The sequence below is a fragment of the Xiphophorus hellerii genome, chromosome 9 (genome assembly GCF_003331165.1).
Source record: "Xiphophorus hellerii strain 12219 chromosome 9, Xiphophorus_hellerii-4.1, whole genome shotgun sequence".
NCBI lineage: Eukaryota > Metazoa > Chordata > Actinopteri > Cyprinodontiformes > Poeciliidae > Xiphophorus > Xiphophorus hellerii.
The window spans coordinates 32,863,491-32,878,102 of NC_045680.1; the positions used below are offsets into that span (position 1 = coordinate 32,863,491).

Genomic DNA, 14,612 nt, shown 5'->3' on the forward strand with positions numbered 1-14,612 from the left:
TTCCTAAGTATTTAATTTGAAAGCTAAATAATTATCTTGTAAAGTAAACATTTCTTGTGAATTAAATATTAGTTTAATTCACAAATAAATGTATTCCTACACATATGTGGTGAAAATGTGACTTTGATAAATTAACACCCCATTTTTGTCTCTGACAGGCAAAATAAACCAAATGTTTTGCTTCTTTTTTATTGTATAACTTAATGTATGGCACACCCTGTAACTGTATTTATTTTTTTAATGTTATGACTCCAAGATTTTAACCCATGTCGGAGAAAGGTTTGGACATTAGTGACGTGGTTCTGCTGATGGAAGGTCTTCTGGACCAGGAAGAACCAGGTTCTGGATCTGCTCTGAGGATCCAGTCCAGGATCTCAGAAATAAACTGAGAAGCTCCGCCTGCAGATCCACTGGTGACTCTGCAGCCCGTCATGAAATACTCAAAATAATTCAACATAACGCGTAATATAAATGTCATTGTAGACAATAAAGTGATTTGAAATCAAACTTGTGAAATACTTGAATGAATGTTTTTCTTCTCATCGTCTGACGCGAGACACGTGATCCGCAGAGTGGGACTTTCCTCCGCCCTCCTCCGGCAGTCCTCCCTGAATCGCCTATATAACGCGTCTTACTGCGAGGTTCCAGTTAAACCCACTCAGGACCGGTACCAGGCTGGTTCGGAGGTGGGGATCCTGCTCAGCATGGACCGGATCTGCAGGCTGCTGGCGCTGACTGGTGAGTCGGAGACACAATGATCGAGTCAAAATCATTCCGGATCAAAATGTCCTGATAGAACCTCATTAATACAGTAAATAATGTTATCTATTTGATTATTGCCTCATTGTGAGAGTTTTATTCGGTTAATGTTTCACCGTTAAAGGTTTTTCGACTCCAGTCTGACGCAGGAAATAAACACGCGATAGGCGTTTTTTCCACGCCTACAACGCGTGTTCTTCTGTTTTGGTCCGAATCAGTTGATGTTTTTATTGCAATTTTTAGTTGCTTGCTTTTTTTAGTTGCTTTTTCTAGTTGATATTTGTCCGGCGGGTCGTTTCCTTATTAAACAGAGAAAATCTTCACGGTCAGGTGAGTCACTTGGATGTTGGAGGTTCGCGGTGCGAGCAGGGAACCAACGAGCAGAAAATGAGAAGCATAACGATCTTAAGTTTGTATTTATGACATATCTATTACTTTTACATACATATACTATTTCAAGAATAAACATTGCATAACTTTACTGCAGGTTTTAGAGACTCATTTCTCCCCATCGAGAACATTCAGGAATTTATTTCCCCCAAAGAGGCGACAACAAACTCTCTTTGAATTATATGAAATGATTCAGAAAAGTCTCCGTCTGTCTCTGACTTGCAGCATTAACTCCTGTAGCGACAGTTCGGTTAAACTGCTGGCGGCTGATTGTAGTTTAATTGTTCTGGTTTCGCTGCACAGGAAGAATCAGGAAACAGCAGCAGCAGCGATCAGGTAACCACCAAGTGGTGTGAGTCGTTTTATAAGATCAAATCTGGCAACCACAAGCCAAAAACTTCGAGTAACTGAAATTGTAGCGACACAAACAGAGTTGGGCTCAGTGTTCCTGTCAGACAGAACCACTGGGCAGCAAGAAGTGAGTTTTACACTCAGGCTTTAAATGTGTTCACCTCTCACTCCTTTACTGTGATGTAACCGAAAATAGCAGAATCAGATTTTCTAGTCTGAGTTGAGTCACATGTCTCACCTTTACCATTTTGTTACCACATGCTTGAGATGTTGTATTATCTGGTTTAGTTTCAGTTCTGCTAAATGAATTAAAAACTGGCCACTAAACCCAAAAAGCTCAATAATTATGTTAAATAAAAGCAGTCGAGCCTTTTTCTGGTTGGTTTTGCTTTTTGTGACCTATAATCAGAAAAAAGCTCATTTAGTGAAGGGAAAAAGTTCCCAAATCAACTTGGCTCAATGTAAAACATAATAAACTGATTAATCGTAGCAGACGCACATGCTGCAGTCCTGGCGGTAGAAGTAACCCTGTTTACAAAATTATGTTTTGTTTAGGACGTTACTTCTAGGTTTTGTTTGTCAACCTGGGTTTAATTCCCAGTCCTGCAGAATCTGCTGCATATCTTTCCCTTCTCTCTCCTCCCAATTTCCTGTTCAACTTGTTAAATAACGGCCTAAAAAACTTTATCAGAGCCTAAAAAACTGATTTGAAGAAGGTGGGGGGGCTGGTTGACCTTTGATGACCTCTAGAAACATTTCTTTATGTCTTTAAAATTATAGCGGCACAAACAAAATTTTTGCTGCACAAACGTTTGACACCAAATTTGCCTGATTTGAAGAAGGTGGGGGCCAACTTCACTCAGGTCTATTTACCTGACTTTACCCGCCACTGGAAGTTTCTTAAAAGTTTATCTGTTAGTCTGCAGCTCATGTGACCAAACCAGACGAGGAGATGAAAAGTTAAAACACTCAATATTGTCTTGTACACAAGTTCTGGTTGGGTAACAGCAAGATCACTGAGTCTTCTTAAAAGATACATTTAGATGTTTTAGTTAATTTTTTATCTCCAAAGTGTGATGTTGCAAAAGTTTGAAAACATTTACCGTATTTTCCGCACTATAAGGCGCACCTTCAATGAATGGCCTATTTTAAAACTTTTTTCATATATAAGGCTCACCGCATTATAAGGCGCATAGAATAGACGCTACAGTAGAGGCTGGAGTTACGTTATGCATCCACTAGATGGCGCTGCGCTAAAGGGAATATCAACAAAATAGTCAGATATTTCAGTCAAACTTTATTAATAAATTACAAACCAGCGTTCTGAAAACTCCCTTCATTCCCAAAATGAATAAAAAGCTGTTTTATTATTTTCCCTGAGGTAAAGTCAGTGACGTGGTATTTTGGTGACAGTTTATCTTTTAACAACAGCAAGGTGTAACATATAGTGGAGGGGAACTTTTCCTCGATTCAATAAACACGTAAAAAACAGCCTGATGATGCTGTTACTGTAAATCAAACGTTAGTGCAATCACAATATAGATCCACTTCCACTATAACCATTGATTGGTTCATGTTAAATTCTCTGGCTGCTGCTCTGTTCCCGTGTTTTACTGCATCACTGATCGCCTTGAGCTTAAACTCTGCGTCGTAAGCTCGTCTCTTAATAGGAGCCATTTTGGGGTCTTTACACAAAACCCAGCCTGCACCGCGCGCTTCTTCTTCTACTGGGGAATTGAAGTCGGCGGCTGCTTACCGTAGTTATGAGACCAGTGTGGCTCAATATTGGTCCATATATAAGGCGCACTGGATTATAAGGCGCACTGTCAGCTTTTGAGAAAATTGAAGGTTTTTAGGTGCAACTTAATCCTTAATCTGGAGGCATCCAAGTAAACAAACAGCGTCTCTTCCTGATCTAAACAAGCAAACGTCCAGCATGAATCCTTTTTATCCGTCTTCCATCAGTTCTTGCTAAGAAAAAGCTGAAAGCTTCAGCTGAAATCTTTATGGGCGTTTCTCCTGTGGAACAAGTCGAATTATTCCCCGTCAGTGAATGAGAGCAGAGAGGGTCAATCTCTCCACCCAGATGGATCAATTTCTCAGTCTGGGTTTGTGTTTGGGAGATAATAACTCCACTTCAGAGGCAACAAAACCCGGTCAGCTGAAAAATAAAAAATAACCAGAAAAAAATCCCAGGTTCTCAAAATCTGCCTCCTCTTCCTCTGCTCATGGGAAACGTCGATGCAAAATCACAGACAAAATGTGAGAAACTTTTATGTGTTAAATACATATAAAAGTATTAATCAGATTAATTAGGCAAAGTGAGTTTTCATGGCTCTCAGTTGTTCAGCATGTCTTCAAAAAAATCTGCAAACAGACAAATGTGCTGAGCTGGTGGCAGAGTTGGGTAGTAACTAGTTACAATTACTCAATTACATTTACTTGAGTAATTTTATTATGAAGTATTTCTGCTCCTACTTGAGTAAAATGTCTGGATTTTCTACCCACAGAATGAAAAACAAACAAGTTTTAACCCAAAGTTCACCTGACAGACACACACCTGCAGTTTTTATTAAAGTTTCATGAATCTTTTATTGAAAAAAAAATGATTTGGAAACATTTTATTTTGCCTGATTTTGTTATTTTTTGTTACTAATATGATTTGCTGTCATTTTCATTCTTAAAATACCCAAATTTCCACTTAACTTTTTATTTTGGTCCAGGTAATGTAATTTTAAAATGATTGATAATTTGATCAGTTACTTAGACTTAGACTTAGACTTAGACTGACTTTATTGTCATTTTGCATGCACAGGGTGTATACAGAACGAAATTTCGTTGCATACGGCTCAGGACAATGTTTTGAGCTTTCAATTGTGAGGTTACTCCAGAATAAAATAAAATACAGTATAAAAATAATATAAAATATAAAATATAAAGTGCAGGAGTGACAGTAAAATATAAGTTATTTAGCTCTGTACATGTGCAAGGTATAAAGTGGAGACCAGATTTTAAGTGCAGTCCAGTTAAGAGTTGAGCAGTCTGATGGCAAGTGGGAAAAAGCTGTTTCGGAACCTGGTGGACCTGCACCGGACGCTGCGGAACCTCTTTCCAGAGAGCAGCAGGGAGAACAGTCCATGGTGGGGGTGTGAGGGGTCACTGATGATGTTTCGGCCTCGGGACACGCAGCGCTGGGATGAAATGTCCTGAATGGAGGGAAAGGGGGCCCCGATGATCCTCTCTGCTGTCCGCACCACTCTCCTCACGTTCTTCCAGTCGGAGGCGCTGCAGCTTCCACACCACACAGAGAGGCAGCTGGTCAGAATGCTCTCTATGGTGCTTCTGTAGAACGTCTTGAGGATGGGGGGGGCAGGTGTGCTCTTCTCATCCTCCGCAGGAAATACAAACGTTTCTGTGCCCTCTTGGCCAGAGACGTGGTGTTCACAGTCCAGGTGAGGTCGTTAGTGATGTGCACCCCCAGGAATTTGGTGCTGCTGACCACCTCCACAGCCGAGCTGTTGATGAGCAGTGGAGCGTGGCTGGGCCGGTTCTTCCTGAAGTCGACGATCATCTCCTTCGTCTTGTCAACGTTCAGGATCAGGCTGTTGTCTCTGCACCAGTCCACCAGCTGCTCCACCTCCTCTCTGTAGTCCAGGTCGTTGTCGTCTCTGATGAGGCCCACCACCGTTGTGTCGTCCGCGAACTTCACGATATGGTTGGTGGCGAACCTGGGGACGCAGTCGTGTGTCATCAGAGTGAACAGCAGAGGGCTCAGGACGCAGCCCTGAGGGGAGCCTGTGCTGAGGGTGATGACATCGGAGGTGTGTTGTCCGATCCGGACTGACTGAGGTCTGTCGGTGAGGAAGTCTAGCAGCCAGTTTCGCAGGGGGGTGCTGAAGCCCAGGTGTCCCAGTTTTCCTGCCAGATGCTGTGGGATGATTGTGTTGAACGCTGAGCTGAAGTCCAGGAACAACATCCGCACATGAGTGTTCTTCTCCTCCAGGTGAGCCAGGCTCAGGTGTAGGGCGGAGGAGATGGCGTCCTCAGTGGAGCGGTTTCGGCGGTAGGCAAACTGGAACGGGTCGAATGTGGAGGGGAGTCTGGAGACGATGTGTTCTTTTACCAGCCTTTCAAAGCACTTCATCATGATGGGAGTCAGTGCCACAGGCCGGTAATCGTTGAAAGAGTGACTTGAGGTTTCTTCGGCACCGGAATGATGGAGGCAGTTTTGAGACAGGCTGGCACTGTGGCTTGGTCAAGTGAGGTGTTAAAAATGTCTGTTAGGACACCAGCCAGCTGACCTGCGCATTCCCTGAACACCCGCCCAGGTATGTTGTCGGGGCCTGGGGCCTTCCATGGGTTGACTCTTTTCAGAGTCTTCAACACATCGGCTGTGTCCAGGCAGAGTGCCTCCTCTTCCTGGTGGGGAACAGTTTTCTTTGCCGGAGTACTGTTCAGTGCCTCGAACCTCCCAAAGAAGTTATTGAGTCCATTTAGAAAGTCAGCATCAACTTCACCCACTGGGGGGGAGGATGGATTGTAATCTGTGATCGCCTTTATGCCTTGCCACATACTTCTGGTGTTGCTGGTGTCGTGGAAGAACTCCTGTATTTTTCGACTGTGGGTTCGTTTTGCTAACCTGATAGCACGGTTCAAGTTGGCTCTCGCTGTCCTCAGTGCCTCCTTGTCGCCAGACTTGAAGGCTGAGTTCCGTGCTTTTAGCATTTCCCGTACCTCCTTAGTCATCCAGGGTTTTTGGTTGGCCCGGGTGATAATGTTCTTAGTGATGCTGACGTCCTCTGTGCACTTGTTGATGTAGGCTGACACCGTCATGGCGTACTCATCGATGTTGATCTGGTCGTTGTAAGTGGCTGCTGCCTTGAACATCTCCCAGTCAGAGCACTCAAAACAGTCCTGAAGTGCCTCCATGGCCCCCTCAGTCCACATTCTCACCTGCTTCACTGTAGGTTTTGTTCTGATCAGCAGGGGCTTGTATGCAGGAATTAGCATAACAGATAGGTGGTCTGAAGAACCGAGGTGGGGGCGGGGGGCTGCTCTGAATGCTTCTTTGATGTTGGTGTAGGCCAAGTCTAGAGTATTCACTCCCCTGGTTGGAAAATCCACATATTGGTTGAAGTGAGGGAGAACAGTCTTCATGTTGGCCTGGCCTGGTTAAAATCCCCAGCAATGATGAAAACGCCCTCTGTGTGTGAGGATTGCAACTCACTGATGGTCCGGTAGAGAACACTCATAGCCTCTTTAGTGTTAGCACTGGGGGGCACATATACGGCAGTGATGCTAACAACAGTAAACTCCCTGGGCAGGTAGAATGGTCTGCAGTTAACAGTCAGAAGCTCGATGTCCGGGGAGCAGTAACTGGCGACAGTCATGGCATTTTTACACCGGTTGTTGTTGATGTAGATACACAGCCCCCCTCCTCGGGTTTTACCGCTGAGAGCGCTGCTCCTGTCTGCGCGGAATGTAGCGAGCCCCTCCAGGCTAACAACGTTGTCCGGTATGGACGAGTTGAGCCCAGTCGCAGTCCTGCAGTACCTGCAGGACTGCGACTGGAGGCCTGGAGTTTGAGACGCCTGCAGTATAAACTTCACACTAAACTCAGTGATTATGAAAATAATTTAATCGCATTTTGTTGAGACCAAAGAACATTTTGAAAAACTGTTTGGTCCAGTTCCTTTGTGTAACTGGGTCTATATTGTTAGTTGTATATTTTCACAAAATGTTTTCTTTAATTTATTTGTCCTCTTATACTTGTCTGTCTTTGCGTTCCTTTGTGTCTGCTATGAGGGGTTTGGTCCTCCAGCTCCGCCCTACTTTCTTCTTCTTTTGTTTGGGGTCCTCCAGCACCATTATAAATGTTAAGTTGTTCATTTCTTCTTCCCTTTTGTTACTCGTTCCACTGGGAAGAGGCAAGTTTTATAATCCATTGTAATCCTTTCATTTATATTGTCCAAATGTTTATTTTTTTCTTCTGTATTAATGTTAGGTGTTTTAATATTTTCATTCGAGTTGCTATTATGCATTTATAAGATTTGATGCATGCTAACATTATTATTTTGTATAGATCGGGTTGGAGAACTGGAGCACATGCTACGTGCTAATGCTAATATCTCCTGATTGACAGATTGAATAAACGGAGAGCCTCCAAACCCAGACTGGTGTTTTATGGTTTATCCTATCAACACACAACACAGAAGTCCACCGGTCACACTTGCAGTTCACTTCAGACAGCAAATAATATCCATAAAACAAATGATTATGCATTTTAGATTTCTCCACATATTTTACATCTTATATAAATTATTTTGATTTAAATTCTATCTAAAGATTTTCACACACACCTTTTGTTGCAATTTAAAGTTTCCATTCACTTGTTCTGGTTAAGTTTCTATTTCTGACAAAGCAAACAGAAAGTAAACTCCAGCCTCTCCCTGACTGGTTAAATTGGTGTTTTCTCCTGCGGAGCCTCATTCCTTCAGACTGACGTCCTGCAGTCAAACATGTTTACGTGTCTCTGAGCTCAGGTTGAGACGTTTCAGGATTACCTCTGACAGAAACGCTGGAAAGCTTCAAAATCAAGACATCCTCAAAGTGATTTGAAACAGCTGGATCATGAGGTGAGTGATGGGAAATATCTGAGATATGATGATCAGATTTATCTCACATTGTGGCCAGTGGACCTTTCTCCCGTCTGTTCTGGTTTTCCTCCGCTCTTCTCTTCTTTATCTCCTTTGCTGTTCGTTTCTCTGTTCAGAGTTAAATCTTTCTCTTCAGTCCCATCATCTCTCTTTGTTGTTGGACGTGAAAACCTGAACTTTAAAAGCTGATTGTCTTAAACCTATTTTTCTGTCTGCTGGATGTTTTCTCTGATTTTTTATTAGTTACATTCTGTTGTAACTGGAGTAAAAATGTCTAAATCAGGTTAATAAACACAGGACTATTCTTTCCTCCATCTTTCTCATCAGAACATCTTCCTGATTTCTTCACAGTTTTTATTTCACTCATAATCACTTCATTTTCTCCCAGAGATGCAGATTAAAATCACAAATTTGTTTACTTTTGTTGGTTTTTCCAACAGTTCTGATGAAATGTTGAAGTCCAGACTCAACGCCCTGCAGAGCCACTTCACCTGGGATCTGAAATCCAGCCGGCAAAACCTGACCTACCTGAGAATCCGACTGGAGGACATCGGCACTGAAGAGGGAAACTTCTGGCTGGGTCACGTCTACAACCTGCTGGGCTTCATCCAGTACCAGCTGGGCTCCTCTGAAGACGCCCTGAACCTCTTCAACCGGGCCGCTGAGACCTTCCAGAGGCAGAAAAACGCTGATGAAGGTCCCTGGTTGATGGTGAACTTTGGGAATCTGGCCTGGCTGCACCATCACCTGGGAGAAGATGAGAAGAGTGAAGACTACCTGTCAAAGGTCGACGGTCTGATGAGGAAATACCCAGCTCCACCTGAGTTAGAGCGCCACCCAGAGGTCTTAGCTGAGAAGGCCTGGACCCTGATGAAGTTTGATAAAGAGAAGAAGCTGGAGGCTGCAGAGCTCTTCCAGAGAGCCATCGAGATGCAGCCGGACACCGTGGAGTGGCAGAGCAGCTACGCCATACTATCAGCACAAAGTCTAGAAGAAAGCATAGAGAAACTGTTCGCTGGCAACCTGGAAGAGCTGAGATCAGCCAAAGAACGAGATCCAGATAACTTATGCATTGCTGCTCTTTATCTGGAGGCCAAAGCTGCGTCAATTAAGCGTGAAGCAAGAGAGTTAGCTGAAAGGATCCTAGAGAGGCCGATTAACAACTACTGTGGCATCGATGTACTACTGAGTCTTTACATGAAGCACATCTCTAAAGATGAAGCTGTTGACATAGCCAAAGAGGCTCTGAGGAGACATCCAGACTCACGATACGTGAAAAGGGCGGCTGCAAAGTACTACACTAAAAAGATTTTATCTAATTGCAGCAATCCTGACCCCAGAAGGATCAAAGAAACAATCAGTCTGTGGGAGGAAGTGGTTGATGCTTATCCTGAATCCTCCCTTAAAGAAAGATTAGCTCTAGCAGACGTACAGGCAAAGATAGATAAAGAGGAAGCTGAGCAGATTTACAAAGAGCTGCTGGAACAAAGACAAGATCTGGATCCAGCAGGAAAACAGATGCTTTACTGTCGCTACGCCAAATATTTATTCTTTATGAAAAATAACAGCTGCGAGTCAACTGAGTACCACATGAGGGCAGCAGAGATCCAAGAAGAGTCAAAATATCGACATTCCAGCATCACAGAACTGAAGAAGACCTTAACAAGAGAAACTTCCAGAAGAAACGGAGACGCTGATCTGTGCAAACGCATCAAGGAGCTTCTGGCCAGACTGGGAATTCAACCTGCAACCCAGAACCACTGAATGTGATCAGAACACATTCTTAAACTATTTCACATTAGCATCAAATATAAGCGGAATAATTTAGATAAGTAAGTTGTTTTCATATCTATGAATGGGTCTTCTTCTGTAACTTGATTTTTTGCTAAATAAAAGTTGGAGTTTCACCTTCTTGTTCTTTCATTACTTCCTTGAATTTTAAATTTAAAAAATAAATACACAGCTCCACCTAGAGGCCACTGCTGAGATGACCTGGACTGATGTTTGACGGCGCATCAGAAAAAAATGACTATTTTTATTGAACAGGTATTATTAATTATTATTAATATTGGTATTTTTTATGTATATAATAATACCTGCTGGTCAAATTGTCTCTATTCTAAATGCTTGTGGACTCTCAACAAATGAAGCGGTTCTGGTCACACAAAAGGCTGGAAGTTGTTTTTCCTGCAGCTGCATGAGAACCAAACAGTTTCTGGGTTTGGATCCTGATCCTGGAGGAAAACTCTCTGCCTGCAGATAGAACAAAAGGTAGAACAAAAGAGCCAACAGCTGCGTCCTGGCCTCCTGGGTTCTACGGTCATTTGAGCAAAGAAAAACATGAGATAAGATTTCACAGATACCTGTGGAATCCGGAGTCTCTCCCGTTATCTCTCCTTACATAAATTCTCAGGAAAAACTTAAATCCAGTAATTTTGGTTCAAGGAAAGGTTATCTTCACAAAACCCCGTTTAGCATAAATCCTGAGCAATTTTCTAATACTAAACAAAACATTTTCATTCAAACAATTTCCATTTGATTCTGATATAGTCACAGATAGTACAATTTTCAAATACATTCATCATTCACTAGATTAGTAGTTCTAAAATGAGATATACAATCTTCAATAAAAACATGCTATTAATACTTAGAAAAATGTCTTAGAAATTAAATGTTAGTGGTTTCAACATTCTATGTTGTATTCAGTTTTACACCATCCCAGATGTTGGTTCTGGAAGACTTTTGATCTTCTGTGAACCAAACAGGCTTCTCTCCTCCAGGCTCAAGTGATAGTGCCCTGCAGGAGATGCTAATTTTATGGCCTCCTGTGCTCTGACAACACAGCAGGAGACCCATTGAGAGATCTTTTGATCTGCATTTGGTTCCTTTTTAAATCCTTAACACAAACCTGTTCAAAATTAAGAAATTTGTTCAAAATAAGAATGTTCAATATACCTTTTACACATGCCGTAAGATTAACTGTATTAAGCACTAAAAATAATCATTTTTCCTCTACAAGGGTTAGTATACTTTTATCTTTAATCAGGAATTTGTTTGGCATAAAAAAATCCCCCGGAGCCAAACCCTGCAGAACATCATCATTCATGATCCCTCCACAGGGCCGTAAAGCCGAGTCATCGTCCACTTTATTATTGGAGCCAAGTTTCTATTCTCTGCTAGAGCAGCTGAAGAGGAGAAACTGTTAAACATGAGTTTGTAATTTAACCACTGAGAACTAGAAAATAAGAGCCTGGAGTTAAAGTTTCCATTCAGTTGTTCTGGTTAAGTTTCTATTTCTGACAAAGCAAACAGAAAGTAAACTCCAGCCTCTCCCTGACTGGTTAAATTGGTGTTTTCTCCTGCGGAGCCTCATTCCTTCAGACTGACGTCCTGCAGTCAAACATGTTTACGTGTCTCTGAGCTCAGGTTGAGACGTTTCAGGATTACCTCTGACAGAAACGCTGGAAAGCTTCAAAATCAAGACATTCTCAAAGTGATTTGAAACAGCTGGATCATGAGGTGAGTGATGGGAAATATCTGAGATTTTTCTAAAATATGAATCTCTCACTGGGTTCACTTGACCTTTCTCACCTCTGTACTTGTTTTCTTGTGGTCCTGGATTTATCTCATTCTTAGAGAAAATTGCGTGAGTTTAGGTACAGCAGGTCAAAGGTCAGGCTAAAGCTAACAGAGATGATACTCTTCTCGAGTTGTTCAACAGTTCCAATTTATCCTTTTTATTTTCATCACTTGATGATCCTGAACCATTTCTGTCCTTTCCAACGATGGAACAGTAGTTTGTCCTGTAACCGGTGGGTTGTGGGTTTGAAACCGCCATCCGTCTGCCTCTGTCTTAGTGTCCATGTGAAGACGCTTCACTCGCCTTGCCTGCAGGTGGAGGTCACAGTTCTTCGGTCAGATCAGGGTAGCTGTAGCTACCATGTAGCTCACCACCATCAGTGTCTGAGTGTGAATGATGACTGTAGTGTGAAGCGTTGGAGTCCTCTGGACTTGATGAAGCGCCTAAACAGTGCAAGTCATTTACTTTACTTCTTCATGTTTCCCTGCAATCATTATTTTATTCTCTCTGAACAGATTAACTTTGTCTTCATGATTTGCCAGCAGCTCTACAGAGACTTCAGAGTCCAGGCTGAACGCGCTGCAGAGCCACTTCACCTGGGAGCTCCAACCCTCCAGGTCCAAACAGACCTACCTCCGGGACGCACTGGGAGACATCAGCACTGAGGAGGGGAACTTCTGGCTGGGTCACGTCTACAACCTGCTGGGCTTCATCCAGTACCAGCTGGGCTCCTCTGAAGACGCCCTGAACCTCTTCAACCGGGCCGCTGAGACCTTCCAGAGGCAGAAAAACGCTGATGAAGGTCCCTGGTTGATGGTGAACTTTGGGAATCTGGCCTGGCTGCACCATCACCTGGGAGAAGATGAGAAGAGTGAAGACTACCTGTCAAAGGTCGACGGTCTGATGAGGAAATACCCAGCTCCACCTGAGTTAGAGCGCCACCCAGAGGTCTTAGCTGAGAAGGCCTGGACCCTGATGAAGTTTGATAAAGAGAAGAAGCTGGAGGCTGCAGAGCTCTTCCAGAGAGCCATCGAGATGCAGCCGGACACCGTGGAGTGGCAGAGCAGCTACGCCATACTATCAACAGAGTTCCTCACAGACAACTTACAGAAGCTGAACGCTGACCGGCTGGAGATGCTGAGATCTGCCAACGAACAGGACCCAGATGACTTATGCATTGCTGCTCTTTATCTGGAGGCCAGAGCTGCAAACGGAGAAATCGTCCATGGTGAAGCTCGAGTTTTGGCTGGAAAGCTGAAAGAGAAACCTGTCAACAGCTACAGCGGAATCAGCCCATTGCTGCGTCTGAACAAAAGGTTTAAACTGGAAGACGACGCTGAAGAATCTCCAGATGAAGCTCTGAATCAAACCCAACAGCAAAGATCTGATGCAGAGAGTCTCACAAAGAAGATCCTTTCTAAGGACTACAGAACTGACAGCAACGAGATCAACGGAGCAATCAGACTCTGGGAGGAAGTGATTCATAATGATCCTCAACCCAAACTTGAAGATAAAATCACTTTGGCGTCCATACATGCAAAGCTAGACGCAAAGAAAGCTGAGCAGATTTACAAAGAGCTGCTGGAACAAAGACAAGATCTGGATCTAGCAAGAAAACAGATGCTTTACAACGTCTACGCCAAACATCTATTCTTTATGAAAAATAACAGCTGCGAGTCAACTGAGTACCACATGAGGGCAGCAGAGATCCAAGAAGAGTCAAAATATCGACATTCCAGCATCACAGAACTGAAGAAGACCTTAACAAGAGAAACTTCCAGAAGAAACGGAGACGCTGATCTGTGCAAACGCATCAAGGAGCTTCTGGCCAGACTGGGAATTCAACCTGCAACCCAGAACCACTGAATGTGATCAGAACACATTCTTAAACTATTTCACATTAGCATCAAATATAAGCGGAATAATTTAGATAAGTAAGTTGTTTTCATATCTATGAATGGGTCTTCTTCTGTAACTTGATTTTTTGCTAAATAAAAGTTGGAGTTTCACCTTCTTGTTCTTTCATTACTTCCTTGAATTTTAAATTTAAAAAATAAATACACAGCTCCGCCTAGAGGCCACTGCTGAGATGACCTGGACTGATGTTTGACGGCGCATCAGAAAAAAATGACTATTTTTATTGAACAGCCTAAACACTTAACATGTTAGTGTAAATCATGACGACAGCAGACAAATAAATAAGTTTCAAGATACGTTATCAGCTAGATCCTGGAGTTTGTAACATCTTGCTGCAGCAGCAACAGAAACATCAGCCTAACAATGAAAAGGATGTTAACTCCTCTTTCTCCGGTCAGAACCTAAGCCAGAGAGGATGAGGAGCAGCCCATTGAAACAAAGTGTGGTATGACCCGGCTGTTTAGACAAATATTCGTAATCATATGTCAATAAAACATCTTAAAGTCTGACTGCCAGCCATCTAATGCTCCTTCCTTAAATCTCAAGCACTTTGAAAGAGGAATGTTTGATAGATGTTTGGTTTCTGTAAATGAATCTGTGTCCTCTGAAGACAGAAACAGACAGCTTGCAGATTCAATGGCATTGCCCTTTAAGAAAACAGTCTGGTCATCAACAAAGTTTTCTGCCTGAAAGAGATGCCCGAGTCGAAGAAACTGTTGAGTTTCAAAGATGTGAGCAGCATCGACAGGCTGCAGGAGCCACTGGAGGTGAGCTAGACAAGCCGATCGACCCCAGCTGGTCCGGGCTGGGGGGGCAAGGCGGAGGCTCCCAGGTACTGCAGCCGCCTTCCCTTTAAACCGCTCTGATCCTGGAGGAGAAGCAGCTCGTTTAAAGTCCTGCCGGGGGCAGGGGGTGGAGGGGGGCAGTGGAGGAGTCTGGGGGAGTCAGGCTAGATAATG

The 14,612-nt window shown here is 43.2% G+C and overlaps 2 protein-coding genes across 3 annotated transcripts; both read left to right on the forward strand.

Annotated features, from left to right (window-relative positions):
* The first annotated feature begins 7,924 nt into the window (after positions 1-7,924).
* LOC116725279 (interferon-induced protein with tetratricopeptide repeats 2-like) lies at positions 7,925-10,063 on the forward strand. Its single transcript, XM_032571217.1, has 2 exons — positions 7,925-8,135; positions 8,597-10,063. The coding sequence occupies exons 1-2, from the start codon at positions 8,131-8,133 to the stop codon at positions 9,918-9,920; spliced, it is 1,329 nt and encodes a 442-aa protein (XP_032427108.1). The 5' UTR covers positions 7,925-8,130; the 3' UTR covers positions 9,921-10,063.
* Positions 10,064-11,263: 1,200 nt separating this feature from the next.
* On the forward strand, positions 11,264-13,745 carry LOC116725246 (interferon-induced protein with tetratricopeptide repeats 2-like). 2 transcript variants are annotated; one of them, XM_032571176.1, is made up of 2 exons: positions 11,264-11,675; positions 12,279-13,745. In XM_032571176.1, the coding sequence occupies exons 1-2, from the start codon at positions 11,671-11,673 to the stop codon at positions 13,600-13,602; spliced, it is 1,329 nt and encodes a 442-aa protein (XP_032427067.1). In that variant the 5' UTR covers positions 11,264-11,670; the 3' UTR covers positions 13,603-13,745. The 2 variants fall into 2 exon arrangements, with proteins under 2 accessions (XP_032427067.1, XP_032427068.1); XM_032571177.1 differs by having other exon boundaries at positions 12,282-13,745.
* The last annotated feature ends 867 nt before the right edge of the window (positions 13,746-14,612 follow it).